At 44.1% G+C, this 20240-nt stretch overlaps 1 protein-coding gene across 8 annotated transcripts in view; it reads left to right on the top strand.

Moving 5' to 3' along the window:
• rerea (arginine-glutamic acid dipeptide (RE) repeats a) overlaps nucleotides 1–20240 on the top strand; it is a 132734-nt gene that overhangs the window by 81909 nt on the left and 30585 nt on the right. For 6 of the 8 annotated variants that reach the window (XM_067591998.1, XM_067591997.1, XM_067591993.1 and 3 more), the window contains 3 exons: nucleotides 8736–8841; nucleotides 10848–10944; nucleotides 15455–15559. In XM_067591998.1, the coding sequence (XP_067448099.1) occupies nucleotides 8736–8841; nucleotides 10848–10944; nucleotides 15455–15559 (308 nt within the window). Of the gene's footprint in view, nucleotides 1–8735; nucleotides 8842–10847; nucleotides 10945–15454; nucleotides 15560–17523; nucleotides 17866–20240 lie in introns of those variants that run through there. The other 2 variants (XM_067592000.1, XM_067591999.1) reach the window with 2 other exon arrangements.

Raw genomic sequence — 20240 nt, 5'->3', positions numbered from 1 at the left:
AGCCTTGTTATTGCAGCTGTGTTGTCTATAATACATCTCTTGTTGCAGCTCAGCAGGAGACTGCTCAAAGCTTCTGGTGTGTGTGTGTGTGTGTGTGTGTGTATATGTGTGTGCGTGCATGTGTTATAACCACATTCTTCCCCAGCATTCAGACTACAGTTGCTGCAAGTAGCCTTTTGATTTTTTGAGGTCTAACTGTATTCAGTGAAAGGCCTGTAACTTTTGCTATTATACACACACACACATCTGATAGCCTACTGAATTTGCATCCACACCGATATATCGTTACACACATGGATAGGTAATTTGCATGCGATTATTTGCATATTGTACAAAGCAAGCGTGTTTGACAGACCACCCACTGCTCAGCTAGTGTGGCGTCCGGCTGATACACCGCTTACATGATGTATTACTGATAGGGCCAATGTCATCACTGGAGACGTGACAGACAGCCAAGGTCACCTTCAGACGCAGAGATAGAGAGGGAGAGAGACAGCGCGATAGATATCTTCAGAGGCAGTGGCCAGATAAAACAATACAATCACAACTGTTTGGGATGGGAATTGATAAGATTTTATTTATACTAATGCCATTATTGATTCTGCTTATCGTTCCTTATTGATTCCTGAACATTTTTCTGTGTGGAAAAAAAAGTGAGACTACGTAGGTTTTCAGCATCAACGGAACTGTTTTATTATCTCTGAGTCTGAACACAGTGTAGAAAAAAGGCACACAGGCTGGAGCAAGTGATTCTACTCAGAGAAGTGATTGTTCACCCCCAAGTTCCCTTAGTACTACTGTACTGCACTACAGCTGACAGTCTGCTGTCAGTTAGTTAGCTCTGTTAGCTCCAGCAGCAGACTGATAGAACAGCGGCTCTCCCTGCAGCCCGGCCCGGTCACAGTACCGGGTCAGCACTGGGTCTTCTCGGTTATTCTGGGTGTGCTTTATTTGCTGTCTTGGTCTTACGGCTATTACTCTTTTTGGTTATAAGTTTCCAGCAGTGTAGATGCATGATTTTGACATCATTGTTTTGCAATGCGCAACTGTCAGAAAAACATGCCAACTTCAATAAAAGACTCAGAGGTATACGATTCCAACGGATCAAACAGTTTGGAACTGGTTCTGAACTAGAACCAGTTCTCGATTCCCATCGATGAGCTCATGGTGATATGAGCTCTTGGAGGCAGTCTGTGATGCTGTCTGTCCGGTTTCATGCACAGTGTTAAGATCTGTTTTTGCATGCTTGTGCTCTTATTCTCTGCTTCCCTCTCTCTTGCTTATTTGCCTTCACTCACCAGCTATGTATCGCCACTCCTCTCTTTCATGGGCGTGTATGTGTTTGTGTTCTTACACAGTAGCGGTTGTATGTTTGTGTATGCATACGGAAATGAACTTCAGAGTGTATTAGCAAGATCATAAATGTTCCTATTAGCTGTGTGTATCGACGTGTGCCGACTATACAGAGCAACACACACACACACACAAGAAACCTCTCGGTCTCTCAGTATCTATGTCACTCTCACACACATACTCCCTGCAGACACTCTTCTGATGGCCTGACAGCTGCTCTTACATACACACACTCAATTCCTTTTTTACCAACTCTCCATCATCCATCTCAAAGCAGACACCCCATCAGTCTTTAAACTGACACAACTAACACACACAGACACACCTTTATGACTCCCCAGCAAGTTGTTGACGAGATATACCACACAGACGCACACACACACAATCTGTCCGACACACAAATATGCTACCCTTGGCCGAATTTTATTTACTTTGCACTTTTATTACTACTTCATTCACCTACACTTGAGCCTGAAACCTAATTTTTTTTGTGTGTGTGTGTGTGTGTGTGCACGAATTAAACCAAGGGGGAGATCGATTAGCATTGGCTTAAGCAAGCCTTCTCATTTCCTGTCTTCCATTATAGCACTCATTCAGCCCACAGCTCCTTCTATGCCATGCCCACTGGTAGTCATACACACACACACACACGCGCGCCCGCGCGCACACACACACACACACAGGGTCCGGATTAGCCGGCTGGGCAGGCGTCCAATATGACAAGTCCACACATACACAAAGCCTGATATTCATATCCTTTCTGCACGCCCCTCTCTGTGAGTAGTCCCCCTCTCTCCCTCCTCAGCAGTAGTCCAGTCAGTATTAGTAAGACGTCTCATTAGCTCTCCAGGCTATGCTAACAAGGCAAAAAATGGCCTTCCAAACAAAACACCACGCCATTTAAACACTCTGCGCAACACAAAGAAAGCCTGCGTCGTCCAAAAACGTCAGCATTCCTCAGTCTTTTGTGTGTGTGCGTGTGTGTGTGTCTGTGTCTCATTCCGAATCCTGACTCATGGGTCTTACCTTGAGACCAGACAAGTCTCTGCTCTCAAAAGAACATCCCGGGCTATATGTTCACACACTCACTGGAAAACACACTAACAAGCACAGGAAGCCAGGTATCAAAGCGAGGTGGCTTTGAAGCTGCTAAATGAAAGGCTGAAGGCAGGAATGACAATGTTTTCTGGCAGGCTCTAACTGTATATCTGTCTGAGAGGGAGAGCTTGGGCAATAAAGTCAGTATTATGATCTGAACACCCACATATGAGCTCTCCTAAACGCCTCCATCTGTCCTCGCACAGCCCTCGTATGAAGTCTCACTTGGATCTGCATTCTAGTCTATAGCCTACTAGTGCTGCAAGGATCTTTTTTGCCTGTGTTCTCAAAAAAAAAGAAGACGTGCTCTCTGTATTTGTGTGTAGGCTAAAATCACTGAGCACGAGTTGTCAGGTCCTCTGTGCTCTGTGTCTGTGTTCTGCGGATAATGATCATCATTAGCGAGTGTATTCTTTAAATCCTCTCTCCTTAGCCTTTTCACTGCACTGCACTCTGTACCATCACTTAACTCGTCTTAAATTTCTTGGCTAAAACCACCGTGCAGCAGAAGTGTTTTGGAGGCAAAGACAAATATTTAAGTTGGACACTGGCTGGCTATTTTATGGAGCAAGCAGCCAAGGCTAGTGTGCTCGATTCTCACCGCCCCTCTCTGTCTAGAAGGAGGTCAATGTGGTCAACATCATCCATTTGCTTATTATTTCTGCCTTTAATTTGCTTATTCCCACAGGGGACACGTTTGAAATAAAGGAGAGACGAAACAAAGACTTGTGCAATTAGCCCTGTTTGTTATCAACATGGAGTGAAGCCAAGTGCCGGACAAGCTCAGATGTGGCAGTCATGTGCGGTGCTTGTGACTCTCCAGTGTGTAAAGTGTGCCTGTGGTTGGCAGTATGATCCGCCAGTAGTTGCCCTGAGCCCTCGCGTCTTAATTAGTATCATCTGTGAGTTCCGCGTGACTCAACCCCTCTCCTTCTTCTTCTTTCGTCTCACAATCTCTGCCACCATCCCTCCTACTTTTGCCTGGATGACAAGAGGACCTGTTAACATCCTCAGATGTGTTGCTGTACGCTGTCAATTTGTACAATGACACGACTAGTGAGTCTGTCGGAAAGTGATTTATGCGTGTCTGCCCAATTCCTTGAAAGGGGGTTTTAAATTTAAGACAGGCATGGGACTTCATGTTCAAAGGCACCCATACACACACACACACACACACACACCAGAGCAACAAGAGCAAATCTGCCCACTTTGAAACGGCTAATGCTCATCCAATCCAATATGGAGCCGGGCTGACAGATGGGCCCAGTGTGTTCAAAGCAGAGGGCGCCGATTTAATATCCAAACAGGTCAAGCCAAAGAGAGGCAGAGAGAGAGACACCCCTGTGTAGGCACGGCGCAAAGGTCCTGCCAGCACCGCCACCACAGCTGGGACTCACCTCACCCCCCCCTCACCCCCCCCCCCCCTCCTCCCACACTCGCTCCATTTGTTCTTGTTGCCAGGCGGGGAGGCAGGCTGCGCACAGTTCCTCCTCACAAACGTTGTAATCAGCATTTGTTTACGTGTTATCATATGTGCCTAAGAAGAAGGCTTGAGGGGCCGGTTATCCTTCCGTCCTTCCAAGTAGCCAAGTGCACCATGTGAAGCCCATAAGGAGAGGAGGATTGCAGAGTCGAATCCTTCTGCTGCTGGCTCTGACAGCCTGATTTAGAGGTGCTTTCTCTTACCTCTGACACAGAGTCCCAGCCTGCCCCGCTCTACTGCAGGGTTGGGAGAAGAATAGTGGTGCTTATCCTGAAAGCCTGTTATTTGTGTGTGTGTGTGTGTGTGTGTGTGTGTGTGTGTGTGTGTGTGTGTGAGAGAGAGAGAGAGAAAGCATTTGCTTGTATATGTGTGTTTGCTCACACAGCATGCTGGCTTTTCTTTTTAACAACCTCCTTTGTCAGTCACTGAGATGTCGAAGATTGCATGAGCACAGCAGATCTCTTGTACCTCGCCAGTGTACGTTCACACACACACATACAGTTTTTGAGTGTGTGTGTGTGTGTGTGTTCTGTCGTCCAGATGGAAGTGCTTATTGAGTGCTGGTGTGCTGGCAGATCTCTCTGTCTCAGAGAGTGAGAGAAAATAAGGGAGAGAAAGAAGGAAAATGAGGAAGACAGAAAGCCGAGTGGAAAACCCTTCCAATCAGATCCATCATCTTTGTGTGTGTGTTTATGCGAGTGTATGTGTGATCTTCCCAGCCAGCTCTTCCTGCCTCCCCTCTCTAATCTTATCATGTCGGAGTAGCAGATTAGTCCTCCCAGATCCCATCTCTGCCTCCAAATGCCACAATCAGCCTTTTGTTCTTTGGTTGTGCTTACTCTCCCCTTGCGGCAGGCGAGGTGAACACTCCCCCAATCCGCCCTCTGTGCCACTTTGAGCCTCCGCCTGTCAATGTCACACCGCTACCAGCCCTGATCTGCTATACCCGAGACTCTCCTGCCCCAGGGGCGTTAGCTAACTAAGCTGTTAGCTCAGCAGCCTGCTAGCCTAGCTGAACTGCTTGACATTCCCTACTAACACTGAGCTGCTGCTGCTGCTGCTGCTCTTGTCTGTTTGACCCCCCCACCGCCCCCCCACCGCCCCCCTCCCTCCCTCCCCTCGCTCTCTGCCGTCTCCTTTGTCTGTGTGTTTGGGATCTGTCTTTCCTTCCTTACTCCTGGCCGCCACCTCCTGAAGGAAGTCATAGATCCTGCATGCTGATGTCACTGGCGAGGGAAGAGGGGGGTGGGGGGTTGTCACTAACAGGGTTAGCAGAGGAAGAAGAGAGTGTTTGAAAAGCAGAGAAAATAAACAGAGGTTTCCTGTTAACGAGGTGCACTGGGGGCCTGTCGTGTGGGAGCGGGAGGGTCTGGTTTTGTTTAAAGCAGAGCTCTAGTGTTACAGTGTGGGGAGGAGGAGGGATAGGGCATTAGGTTTGAGGGTTACAGGTTGTAACAACGTTCCCTTACTATTGTCACAGCTCAGCTCGGCGTAGCTGAAAGGCAACGACCATATTATAAAGGCCACTGTGAACAGATGTGGGAGAAAGTTAGGCCTCCGCCGCAGTGTAACCATCGAAAGACTTACAGAAATAGATATTAGCCTTGTCATTAGTTTTGTATTGAAAAACAGTGTGTTGATTTCACACTCTCTTAGTTGAAAACATTGAATTAATCCCACAGTCAGTCCATCTTATTAGTTTAACTCTACAGATTTCCACAGCTGGTTTCCTTTCAATTTTAAAGCCTTTCCTTGTTTAAAAAAAAAAAAAAAGAAAAAAGTCTGCCCTCTGTATTTCCCTCTTTCCCCTCTCTTTGTAGTGGTGTGTTCGTACACAGGGGCCCCAGCTCCAGAGTTGACTGCACACACATGCAGCCACACAAAGAAAACTGCACAGCCATTATGGATCCAAGGGGCCAGCCACCTTTTTAGTGAGTCAGAGGGAGAATTAACCGACTCGCATAATGCCGGGATTGTCTTGGCCACTTTTAGAGCAGTGACAAATGCATTGATTTGTTTTCTATTAATAGAGATAAAATGTTGATTCATTCTACAAGGAATATACTTGTACATTTCCTAACATATAGCCTGCCCCCTTATAATCCCGTCCATGTCTAACGAGTGTGCCCCAGAATGCCACAAGCCAGGCCAGAGCCAATGGAGGGAGGGGAGGTGCGTGCCATTGTGTTCAGCCCCAAAGCATGACTCTCAGATTTATATCTCCTCAATGAATAAAGGGGTAGCCTTGTACCCTTGGGGGTTTCAGTAAAGCAGCAGGAGGAGGATAGTTGTAATTTTAAGTCTGAGGAAATGAGAAGGTCTTGCTCCTCCCATCTTAATCCCCCCCCCCCCACCCTCTCTCTCCCCCTCTATCTGCTTTGCTCTGCTTCCTTGCGCTTTCTGTTCTCTTTCCTCCCTATTTCATTTCTTTCTCTCAGTAGTGGGTTAGTAAGTCTTTTGGCCTCTCCACAGAGAGCAGCATTCCCAGGGTTTAGGGCCCAGGAGGAGGGAGGGCAGGGCCATGTTTAGCCTCTGGCAGGACAGACAAAGATGGCTGACATTGTGCGGGGCTCAGCTCCGCTCGGCTCTCTACAGGCAGCGAGGAATGTCTCTAATCAATTCAGCATTGTGGTTCCCTGTTATATGTTCTCTCTCTGTTATTTTCTATGGCAGGCTTAGCAAAAACCCAGACAATACAACTAGTAGTTGGTGTGGCGAGTCTGAGCTGTCTATCATCCCCCTTCATTTTCTCCTTGCGTTATCTACTCATTTTTCCACCCCGCATGTTTATAGAATTGTGATAATTGAAAGCTATGCTTCACTCCCACTACGTGCTCCATATGTTGCACTCTCAGTCTTTCTCTCCCATCTCCCTCCCTCTTTTGCCTGAGAGGACTTAATGCCGCTGTGAGCTTCTAAACAGCAATCTGCTCTGGAGAGCGGCAGCTACTCTGTAGTGACGAGGACACTGATGATTGCTGAAGTGACATTCACTCTTTTCTTTGGCCTGTTTGATCGGTTTAAAATAATGAAGGCTTGTGAAATAAGGTGTAAAACCTGTTTGTGTGTGTGTGCACTTCTTTCCGCCTGCTTGTGCTTTTCTGTTTGCATCAGGCTCTGTGTTCCAGCTCTCTGGAATCCCTTTGATTTTGTGTTTTTACAGGCAGAAAATGAAATGTTCAGGTAACACACTGGCAGCATTTAGTCTCCTTGAAGTATTAATTATGTATAAGCGCTGGATAACTACTTGTTCTGCTGTTGCAGGCAGCCTGTTTGTCTAGAAGGCAACACTGTCTGTACACTGGATAGACAAGAGGTTGGGATGGGTGGGCTAACTGCTGGGAGGGAGAGGGGAGGGACATGACGTCATTGCTCACATTTCTTCACACACAGTATGTCTACGTGCTCAAGGGGTCTGTGTCTAGTCCATCAGTGTGGCTCTCTGTTGAATCACAAGGAAAATGTGTGTGTGTGTGTGTGGTTGTGCGTGAATACTGACACAATCATCCAGGGCAGTTAATGCAGCTGACTGACTGCGTGCCAGCTGCTGTTTAACACGTCCAAGCTCACTTACTCACTCACAACTCCTCCATGCTCAAGGTAGGAGAGAGGGAGGAATGAGGGAAGGAAAATGGAGAGGTGGTGGAGTGGAGGATTGGAATGAGGAGGAGGGAGCAAGGAATGGAGAGAATGGGAAAACCAGAGGTAGGCTTGAGGGTTTTAGGGAGGTAATTTGCTTGGCTGTGTGTGCTAAACCTCCTCCCCAGTGACATAACAGAACAATGTACTCTAAAGGCTTTAAATATCTTTACTCTGACCTCATGTTCCTGTACACACGCACAGATACAGTTAAGAGCCTGGATGTTTAAACTGCCTGTCTTAGATTACCATAGACTTTTTTTTTCCCTCCTCCTTCCATTTTTTTTCCATACACTCATCTCTCTTTTACTCCCTGGGTGGTGTAAGTAATGGTGCAGGTGTCTCTGCCGTGTAGTGCAATGCAGTGCAGTGCAACCGAGTCCTTAATAAAGATGGCTGGGGCCAAAAGGATTGCGTTGCAGTCCAGCGCCCAGCCCAGCAGCTTCTCTAATGTTCTTTCAAACCACTGTGACGGTCAGTTGGGCTTATGTGAAGGCACAATAAATATTTTATAACATGAAATGAAAACAGTATTTTGCCCTTTTCATCCCTCACCTCTGCGCTGGCCTCAGTTTCTACCATTTTCTTCCCACCCCCCACCCCTCTATTTTCCCCTTCCCACTCTGTTTTTTCATGGACTGGCCCTGGAAAGGCTCTCTCTTCCCGCCTCAGTGCTTCCACTTGCTGGTCATTTAAGGAATTACAGGCCTTTGCTGACTTGCACTCTATCAGGAGGCCAGTGGGTGGCAGCACTTAGAGTATTAAGTTCAAAGCATAGTAAAATGATACTGTATCTGTGCATGAGGCAACTTAAAAAGCCTAATATATGTTAAAATCATTTAATAGCTTATTTGAGCATTGTCATTAAGTGAAGAGAAACCAAGGCAGAGATTGGATACTCATCCATCCCCCTCATGGTGCCTCTCTCTCCACACTTCCACCAGCAGCGGCCATCCCACTGTTTACTTTATTAAGGCTCTAAATGCTCTGTAATCCCTTTTTAATTGACTTGGTCTCTCTGCATGCTTTCTGGCATCAGCCTGCGTGAGTCATAAACAATGCGCAGCATCACTGTCTGCCAGGGGGGCGGTTTGTGACGTCGTAATAAAACAAAATGATGTCTGTCTCCTGCTCACTCGCTCTGTGTCTCTCTGTGTTGCAGAGTAAACGGGACCATCTGCTGATGAATGTGAAATGGTACTACCGCCAGTCAGAGGTGCCCGACTCCGTCTACCAGCACCTGGTGCAGGATCGCAACAATGAGAACGGTGAGACCGCCTCGTGTGCATTAAAACGCATCCTCGCATGTGCATATACTGTATACACAATGCACACCTTCACACGCAGAAAGAAAATACACTCACTTGTTTTCTAATACAACACTCAGTATCTCTCCTTCACAAACACACCTGCCTCTGCTGCCCAGACTGTTGAGGGATATAAGAGCGGAGCTGTGAGAATTGCATTTACAACACAAAGCAGAAGACTGTGTCCCAGGCAGCCGAGCCAATCCCGTGGCTCTGTGCTGTTCCCCGGGTAACACTCCTTCAGGCCAGACAGCAGCACTGTCAAGTGTTAATAACCCACAGTGCCATGTGGCCCTTGAGCACACACACGCACACACATTCGACACCATTAATGCCAATGGACTCATCACTCTCTAACACATACACATCTACAGGAACATAAGCACAGTCACTGCTTTTTGGCAACTGAATTTGAAGTCCTGATGACAAAAAGAAAATGTCATGGAGGAAACTCATCTCTCCTTGACTTGTAATAGTTTGAATAATCAGCTGATTAAAAAGTATTTACGAAACAGTTTATATATAATGAGCCACATACCACCACACCATACTGTATTATTTTTTTGTTTTTATTCATATTAAAATGAACAAATATCTTTTTTAATTCTTGATAAAAGAAGCCATCACATAAACCACCACATACTGTAAAGCTCGTGAGAAAAGGAAAAGTGAGTAAACATGCATTCAACGAGTAATTAATTGATTTGCTACTTGTTCCCGTCTTCAATATTTACTTAACCCATCTTTGAGTATTTAATACAATACTGTAAGTACAGTTTTGACCTTTTGTAACTTTTGTTTGTGAATGTTCAGATACTTGCCATTTGATTTTAGTTTTTAAATGTACAGATTCTGGAGGATGTTGCTCTTAAGAATGCTTCTGTTCAAACTCAGTTGTGAGAGAAAGTGGCAGTGTGTCCACATTCTCACAACAAACATACTTTGTGAGGCAGCTGGATTCACGAGATCATGAGATCACATGAGAATCCATCTTGTCAGGCTTCAAGTTGTGCACCAGTCAGCGTGCTATGAGGATTCTCATGTGATCTGGTGAATCCAGCTGCCTCGCAAGGTAAGACGGTGATAGACAGATGGTTCATCCAATCACCTGCCAAGTATTTTTTGAAAGTGCCTGCCCTTTTCCAAACAGTTTCCAAGGACGACTTCTCAGATGGTTCTGTGTGACAAACCATCTGGCGCGTCAGGTTACACACACTCACCAGCAGTTGGCATTTCTTGTTAGCTAACGTGTCCCTAATGGCTGAGCTCATCTCAGTTGGCCTCACAGAGTACAGTCCACTCTAAATATATGCTATGTAAAATCAGCCTTGTAACCAGAGAACAAATGCGTGTGCAGTCACAGTTACAACCACACAGGGTGTTAGGCTGTTTTCCCTTTCTGTAATAATCCAAGTATCACTTGGTGTCAGAGTTGGTGGCTTTAGTTCAGGTATGTCATCGGGGTTATCAACAAAACACCAGACATGCTGTTCATTCCAGAAACCGATTCAGTGCAGTGCGGCGCTCCGCTCACTATCTGCAGTCTGTCCTTGCAGCAGGGACTCTGGATTATTAGAATTGATGTCACAAGGCCGGACTGCAGTGGCCACAGCACGCAACAACTCAAGTCATTTGTCAACGACGGGTCCTGGCTCATTCTTGGTGCTGCTGATGCGTCTTAACCCCCACAAGGGTCAGTTCACTTGAGAACTGCACATTATGTCCTTTCCTCAGGGGACCACACTTTATTGGCTTTATTGAATTATGTGGCACAATATTGACCTCCGCAGATGTACTTGTTAGTTTGGGTGTATGCAGAACCGTGCACATGATTTTATTAGTGACTTCAAATACCTGAGTTACTTAATCTCTGTTCCCTCTTTGTCATGTCAAGAGTTTGGTTGTCTTTGGCAGCTTATACATCATGTAGATATTTACTCAGTCGAACTGTGTTTTTCTTTCTGCAGACTCTGGCCGGGAGCTGGTTATCACAGACCCAGTGGTCAGGAGTCGAGAACTCTTCATCTCTGACTATGTGGACACGTATCATGCTGCTGCTCTCAGGTAAACAAACACTCATAAATCTCTGTACATCCACACACACAAAGATAAGTGGTAAGATAAGATAGAAGCTGGAGTTTGAAGGGACAGAGCAAGTTTCTTTTTCACTCAGTGTCCACCCTTTAAGGTCCAGTAACATCACGGCTGGCCATGGATATTTTTGTCAGTTATTTAATTTTTATGACCATATGAAAGATTCAGGTACTTGGCAGTTTTTGTGGTGCTTTGTACCTGTAATGAGGTTTGGAAAATTGCTGTCAGGTTAGCCTGAAGCTAAAGAAATCCATAGGGATAATTGTTGTACAAAAATGTCATTCTGTTTCATTAAAAGCATATTTTTACTGTTAATCTTGTGCTATTAAACCAACTATTCATGCTTCAACATAGTGACTAACACATCCTGTGTTTTAATGGACACCCTTCTATCATAAAATGCTTTCCTGCTGCAATCCAGACTCAGGAAACAGAAGAATGACTTTAATGTATTACATTTATCCTGATGTATCCGTGTTTTCCTGAACAGTGGCAACATGATAATTGTAGTACATTCCTCCTGTGTTTCTATCAGCTCTTGTTGCACTAACTTTTAATGGCATTTATATAACATTCAAAAGCTTAAAATGTGACGTACAATGCTTTATTGCTGCGAGCAGGCGTTGCAGAATGTGTCAAGATGCAAAGCCATGAATGAGGCACATGACTCACGCTGCCTTACATTAACACACTGATTAAAATGACTCCGCATTGACACACACCTGTCAGAGCATGAGCCTCTAGAGCAGAGGTTCCCAAACTTTTCAAAACATGTACCACCCAACCAAATTTCCCAAGTACCACTTACCACTGCAGATACGTAACAATGTAACAATGAAATAGCCACCTCTTCTATAAGCCCACCCTGACTACTACTACTACTACTACTACTACTACTACTACTACTACTACTACTAATACTAATACTAATACTAATAATAATAATAATAATAATAATAATAATAATAATAATACCATAACTTGTAGGGTTGGCTCTGCATCCATTTGGTTGCAGTACTTGGTCGTCATGGCAGACCAAGTCAAGTACAGGGAGAGATGATTTTACATATATTGCCACACCACCTCCTCTGTACCTGAGCTGACTTCAGTCTCAATTCCTAAATATTTTGAATTTATTTCCTTGATAATTGATCTGGGACATAATAATTCAGTAATAGTAGTTGGTGTCTACAGACCTCAGAAGCCTTAGAAAAATGGGATGAATTAATTGCACTATTGATTGATCATGAGGTGATTATACTTGGTGATCTCAATTTAGACCAGCTTACCTCGGCACCTATTAATCATAAGGACTTTTTTACAATCTTAATTTTACACATCTTATTTCACGTCCCACTCGCCCCGAACTGAAGGATTCCTCTAAGTCAAGCCTAATTGACTTAATATTAACAAACAGACCAGAGAAATATTCTGCCTGTGTTGTTTTTGACCTTGGTGTTAGTGCCCGCTGCCCGATTGTTTGCATTAGAATTGAGAAACAGAGGAAAACTAATTCACACATAGTGGATACATTTATGGGCAGGCAGCCAGTTCCGCTCTCAAACCTTTTAGATGCAGTATATCACTCCACATTAAGATTCATCACTAGAGATAGTTATGGGACACACCATCGCCTACTATATCAAAAAACTGGAGTGCCTGCTCTGTCAACAAGGAGGGATCAGCATTTGTTTTTATTTATTTATAAAGCTATCTTACAAAAGCCCCCCATCTCTCAACCCTGCTTTCTCGAAATGTTGTACCCGCTCACAGACACGACTCACCCTGCAGGTGCCAAAAATTCATACAGAGTTAAGAGGATCTGCTTTCTGTTACTGTGCCCCACATACTTGGAATATGCTCAAAAAATTTGACTTCATTAACACCTTTGAGTCAATTCAAAGGTTTAATTGCTAATTTTATTGATTGTAACTGTCATTGCTTTTATTGTTTTGATTTGTTCTTACTCTTATTTTTTATTTATTTATTTGTCTCATCAACAATTCCTATACTTACTTTTTAGCATTGTGAATTTTTACCTTGTTTTTAATTGATATAGCCACTCTTACTGCCATTTGATCTTAGTTGTGTCTGCATTTATTGTATGTCTGTACCTCGGCACCATCGAAAAATCTCCCTCAATGCGTTTTCTGAGGTTTTAAATAAATAAAATGAATGAATGAGAGCAGAAAAGCCTTTCTCACAAAGATAGGTTGTGACAAACGGCATCAAAAACGGTACAGCCTTCAATGAGAGCGCTGGGTGCTCATGCTTTCATGGGATCCGAAAGTTAAGAAGTGATGTTTTTTTCAGTTCCAACACGGACGATAATTCAAGCAGCTTCTCCTGCTCAGCACCTGTCAGATCATCTGGCATTTCTGCCACGTCAACAGAAAAGGGGTCTCTGATCTAGTCGGGCCTGGCCTCGACTGGGAAGTACTCTGTGAACTGGTCTGCCATAGATAAGAGGTGCTGAGCTATTGCATATTGAAGTGAAGTGTCAGATGCACAGAGTTCCAGACAGATCTCCAAAGTTGGAAAAGCGGAGACATCTCCAGCCTTGACCTTGATGGCGAGCAGCTGCAGCTTTTTCTTCATCGCAGTGACTTTTTCATACACGTCAAAAACTGTCAGACAGACTCCCTGTGGTCCCATGTTAAGCTCATTTAGACGTGAAAATATGTCTGCTAGATAGGTTAATTTTTCCAGCCACTGTGGGTCATAGAACAGGTTAGCCAGAGTAGACTGTTGCTCTTGTTAAAAAAAAAATCCTCCCTTCAGAATACAGTTCGAAGAGCCTTGTGAGCACTTTTCCTTTCGATAGCCATCTAACTTCTGTATGCAACAGAAGTTGGACGTGTTCAACGCCCATTTCATTGCAGAGCACACTGAACAGACGTGAGTTCATAGGTCGAGGTTTGATGTAATTGACAACTTTGACAGCAGCGTCTAGCACAGACTTAAGTTCCTCAGGCATCTTCCTCACGGCCAAGGCTTCGTGATGTATGCTGCAATGGCTCCATTTGACTTTTATCTGTTATATCTGGGCCATTACACCTCTGTTTCGCCCAGTTATGGCTCTTACTCCATCAGTACAAACTCCTACACCTTTGGTCCAGTCAATGCCATTCTCCTCAATAAATGTGTTTAAGAGCAGAAAACTTTTCCCTCTAGTTGTCCTGGTCAGTAAGGGCTGACAGAATAAAAAATCTTTGTGTGATGTTTCCTCAAACTCATAAGTTTGCTCTATGGGCCACATCTGTCGTCTCATCTAACTTGATGGAAAAGCTCTACTTGTTTTGATTCGCTCTACTAAGCTACATCCGACATCTTCTGCCATATCTGAAACTCTGCAAGATACTTTTTGTTGGACAGGGGGACTAGATCAAGTGGTTTACTAGCCTTCTCGCCTCACACAATACGAGACTCCTTTGCTAGGGGTAAACAATGTGTTTCCCTGATAGTGTGAGGTCATCTTTCACTGTAATTTGTTTATTTTCTCTTAAAATAATCAGATGATTGGTCCTTCAGGTGAGCATGTTTTGTGAGCAAATGAGATGGCTTCATGCTGTCGTTGCTCAGAACTTCCCAGGAAACAGCACATTGTGGCCTTTGCTGTTGCTCTGGCCCTGTGAGGGTAAATCCCAGACTGAGGTCGCATGGTAACATCTTTTCACTCTCTTGCTAAAAGTGGCACTCTGCTCTAGAGTAATCAGATATTCTGTGTTCATTCTGCAATCCTGCCACTGTCTCTTCATCCACTCCTGGCTGACCACCCCTCCCTCTTCTCCTGCTTCCCCTTTTCCCTTAACCAGAACCATCTGTGGGCAGCACAGCGGCGAGCAGTCAAAGCCATGTCTCCCAGAAACCACTGATTTCAGGGCAAATTAGCTGCAACTTCTCCTACACAGAGCACCCTTTGATTTGACTTATTCTCCAGGCTTTAGATAAACGGGAGGGAATTCCAGTGGGATGCTGTAATGCCGCAGCTCTCCAAAGAACAGCCCTCCTTAGCACCCTTTAATCTTTTCAGGGGGAGGAAGATACTGTTTCTCAGGCAGCCTAGCTTCACAGGCCTGTGATGTCTGTTATTTTGATAGAGCCAGACATCAGGGTGCTGGAAACAGGAAATGGTATCAAGATGTGGTCAGAGCCTCTGCCTTCTCAGCTCAATGGGGGGTGGTAATAGTGTCGGGAGGGAGACACACAGGTTGAACTTCTGTTCAGATCTCTGCAGCGTCTGTCTCCCAACACTCAGCTGCAGCAGATGAGGAAGGGTTGACATGTTCAGCTGGTGTTTACGGGTTCACTAGCCGGAGTTAGCAAAGTCAGCAGGCACTGACAGGCACAAGATACCTGCTGTTGTATTTGTCACCTCCAATAGAGGAGCTTCTAATTAGGACTACTACCTCTCCTGCTAGGGTTTCACTTTGTCATGCTCTTGTTTTGTCTAATAATACCTGTCTTCTCTCTCACACAGGGGGAAATGCAACATTTCCCATTTCTCCGACATTTTTGCTGCCAGGGAGTTCAAAGCCCGCATTGACTCCTTTTTCTACATCCTCGGATATAACCCAGAGACCAGGTGAGGAGCTTTCTGTCCAGTCAATTCCACTAATTAACTTCCCTTTTCAATCCCCCCCACCCCCCCAGCCCAGAAATATATATTTGAACAGCTCTCCACAACATTGACATACTTTTGATTTATGGTAATAAAAATTATACCCATAGGATAGAGCTGTGGGTAATATATTGATATAATAGAGGTAGCATAATAAGTTGGAGTTTTGAATAATCTCACAGTAATTACCATATGATACATCTCAAGTGATATTAACATGTGTATGATGACACCAAAAGGCAGAAAATTTGTATTATTTTTGCTTTTTTGCTTTTTTAGTATCACCTAGCTGTAGCATGAATGCTGAACATTTTTAAGCGCAGGAGATAAGAGGGAAATATTTTTCTCTGTTTCATTACACATGAGCTTTGCCCTTTTTTGGCGTTGGTTACACAGTGGTATGTCTTACTGAAGATGATACTATCAATGTTATCAGTTTACAAAGAGCAGTCTTAATGTGGTGTAATTATAGGGAAAGAGCCAGGAAACCCCTGTGGCTTTAGAACTGTCAGGACGTTTGTTGATGTTTGTCAAATTACACGTCAAGTTTTAATTACTGTTCTTTCATGTTGAACTTTAGATTAGAATGGAAAATCTACAAGGAGCTCATTAATTCTATTTTAAGTCACTTGTTTGATTGAAATGATGTTTGTTATGTCACAGTAGGAAAAGCACAGGTGTAAATAATAAAGTTAATGATGGTTGAATTCCATTTAGCTGTTTTAGTTTCAGGGTCTCGGAAGTCTTATTTTTTTCCCACCCGCATTATACAAAGACCTGCCCCACTCTGCCTCTGATTGGCTCTGACCCTTGAAAAAAAAAGATAAGGCGTCCTGGTATTATTGTGCATGCTGGCTCACTGTCACACTGTCATGACTTACTGGGACACTTCAATATAACGGAGTCATCATTAATGTTATGAGTAACAATTGTGCATTTCCTGCTATGACAAGTTATATTATCTGCTGTGAAAAACTGGTATTCTTTCATACCAATAATGACTACTGTATTTGTTTCATCACGTATAGTGGGATTATTGATTATTGGTCATTTTTGTAAAAAATTATAATTGTTATGCCACTACTACTTATAATAATAATATATCAGCATAGTATAAGTGCATTGCATCTTGATCGTAGTACTAGAGTTCAGTGTTTTAGTTTGATACTGTCAGCTCTCCAATAGGTTTTAATTAGTTTTAAGACATAAACCACATTCACTGGTAAAAACTTCTCCACACAGTTGTAATGATGATGATGATGGTGGTGTTGTGCTTAAAAACTGGGTGATTTTAAAATTGTTTTAAATATGTTATCTTTTCTATACCTGCTCAGCTGACTGCATTATAAAGTAGTTGAATAGCCTTTGTAATGAGTGTCATGAACTCCCCACATAGTTGGACAGACAGGGATTGTACATGCCAGCAGATATTTTATAGATAGGTCATATTAGTTGTGTGCAAATGCAAAGTAGCACTAGATAACATTTTAGTGTGTTGTTATTGTGCTATAATGGTAAATATCAGGGCATGCGTGTTTTCCAGCATGTCAATATTTACCTTTGTATCACTGATGTTCTATGTATATAGTATATAGTTGTCCTTTGACTTTGACCCAAATATTGCCACATGCCAAAAAATGGGCACGTGGGGCATGTTGGTTGGTTATTGCACATGATTAACTAAGCACAAGTTAACTAAATTGATGAACCCCGATTGTTATTATCCACTGGTGGTGTTTGGTGTGTCTCACGTGTTGCAGTGACAGCTGTCCTTGTTATTGCCACTGAGGGGTTGCCAGTTGGGAACCCCCTCCTTCAGGGCCCCGCTCAGTCTCAGTCTTCCGCTCCCTCCCCTCCCCTCCCTCTGCTCCGCTCGTTTGGTATTCTGAGCGGGGTGTCTGCAGCCTTGCAATTTCACTCTTGTTTATTATGGCGCAGACATACGAGGAGAGATGAATTCCGTATCCTGCATGCGTGTCTGCCTGCCTCCGTGTGTGTCTGTACGTGTGTGCGCTTGTGTGAGGTCGCAGCACATGCTCAGTAGTGTCTATATAAAAGCGAGCCGAGCTTGCGACGCTGTACGTGCAGGCTGAGGTCACAGCACAAGCTCAGTGAATACCTCTCCGGAGCGAGTGCGTGGTTCTCCATTTTGAGCACCTAGACATAGGTGGGAGAGGGGAGTTAATACCATCGAGCATTATACACACAGTGTCACCACCAACCCTTTAGGTCTCGATGTCAGAAATGGACGATTTGTTCAGTCCCCGGAGGTAGGTCTGCGATCATATTCTCGTGCTTTCTCGTGCCGTTATTAGTTGCTGCGCGAGTGTCGGCTCGTCTTTATTTTCATGAGTCGCATTACAGCTGTCTGACAAAACTGTGCGATGTTTGCGAGCTGTCCGCATCACTGTCACGGTGTGTAAAAGCTTGTGTTTGTGTCGGAGAGAGCACGAAAAGCGAGTGTGCACATTGTGGCAGTAACAGGAGAATTGAATGCTGTTGAACATGCAGGCTGTCACTGCAGATCCACATACCGTTATGCGTTTGCAATTCCGTCAGCATCACAGCTTAAATAACATGCTACCATTAAAGTCCTAATATATGCACAGTGTTTGCGATGCATCCGTGAGTATTCTGTTGACAAATGTGCGCCCCCAGCATGGTTATATGACGGCTATAAGAGCCGGAGAGGCTTGCCCTGGCTCCATTTTGCAGCTCCTGTTTACAATCGAGATGACATGGCGCATGGAGCGGTGCTGGGGCTTGCAACACAAAGCTCGAGCCCGGCTCTGCCACCTCTGTTTCCAGCTGTGATGTGTACACGCTGCCTGTCATGGTATTTAAACACGACCAAGTTGGGGTCTGTTTTCGCTGTGCTGCAATTATGTCAGTGTGCCACAGACTCAAGCTGTGATTGGCTGAAATTGATGGAGGGGGGCGGGGTTATCCTTGATTGCGCACACACACACACACAGACACACACAAAGTTGACCAGACTGTCACGTTGTTGTTTGGGTTTAATAAATAAGCCTGTAATTACTTGAGAAGATTGAGTGCTAATGCTGAGATACATCTGAAGTTGTTGTGGTTAATGTTGTTTATAATGCTAGGCAACAGGCTTTGTGCAGCTTATTAGAGGAAATAATGAAACTTTACCACAAGAAGTCAATATTATGACTAATTCTATTGGCTAACACATTGGCTAAGATAGATCTAAGCTTATTTATGACTTTCTTGTTTACATTTACTGTCATAACATTTAAATACAGTCATCTGAGTAATTTATTTCTCCAGATTTGTACACAGCAACTAACACTAAACTATGAATATGGGTGTTGTTGCAATATAAATAAGCCTAATTTTACTATATGCTCGTAAGTGCTTCGCTTGTTCAGTAAGGCTGCTTCTGTTCAACTATACCTGCAGTCTTTATGGAAACTCCTGAGAGCTCCCCGCTGCGATACATCTGTACGCTGCCTCGTCTCTCAGGACCCGTGCAGCATTCCATCTGAATGTCGACCGTCTGCTCTCAGGATTTTGCCTGAGTAAAACACGGCTGTCTTCAGACGCTGTTCTCATTCTGGTGCACAGGTCCTCATTTGTCATCCTTACAGCCTCCTGCCAAACGTACCACTGACCTGGCCGACTGCACATTGTCAGGAACACGTTTGTAGAAGTTTCTCCCAGCAGTAACACAGACCAGATCCTCACTCACTCTGTATATTCAACATTTCTGTGTGTTAGTAGACTACCTGCAGACATTTGTTTGTTATAACCATTCAGCAGTGTAGTTATATGAAGTATATCTGTATGTATAGTGGATAATATATAGCTGTATGTGAGTGAATGCCTGTTAGTAAAAGGCAGGATCATGTTTTTCATTCATCTCTAATGAATCCAAAGAGTTAACAGCTAGTTCTACGCTACTCATTTATAATAACAATGTCAAAAGTTTGAGCCAAACAACGTCTCAAGAAACGCAGCCTTAAGTAGGATTCAAATGTTATGAAATCACTATGAAACCTTTAAAACCTTTTTTTTTTTCGAGATTACTTGTTTCAGGTTATTTGCATTTATCTGACAGACAGTGTAGAGACAGGAAACTGGAGAGAGAGAGAGACGGGGGTATGACATGCACCACAGGTCCCCCGGCCAGGAGTTGAACCGTGGATGTTGCGGTAACGTGGTATGCGCCTCAACCATTAGGCCACCAGGGCGCCCTGAAACCTTTAAATTCTAATCTGAAGTGCTGATGACGCAGGAAACTTACCATATTTTACTTTTATCAGCACTATTCATCACTTTGGGTTCTCGTTGTCTGCCAAACTGTGATTGCTTTACATTTTTAGTTTGTCTTGTGCGCCGAGAATGTTTGTAATAAAGTGAAATGAAGTATTTCAACATGCACTGGAGCAGCAGACTGTCCTGGCAGGCTCGGGGTCATTTACTGCAGCTGAAACCCAGTTTTTTTGGCCTGTGCTGATATCGTCCGTGCCAATGCTTCTGTCAGCCATAGTTCATAACAGTATGGATTACTGCTCTAATCAGTCTGTCCTGTGTGGACGAGGGAGGTCTGTTAAGAAGGGGAAAGAGGAGTTGGGTCAAATATGTACCCTTCCTTGGGTTTTGTGGTTGGACGACTGTA

This window comes from Thunnus thynnus, chromosome 6, assembly GCF_963924715.1.
Source record: "Thunnus thynnus chromosome 6, fThuThy2.1, whole genome shotgun sequence".
In the NCBI taxonomy this organism is placed as follows: domain Eukaryota; kingdom Metazoa; phylum Chordata; class Actinopteri; order Scombriformes; family Scombridae; genus Thunnus; species Thunnus thynnus.
Note: the sequence above shows the minus strand (reverse complement) of the source record. Positions and strands in the feature narration are given on the sequence as shown.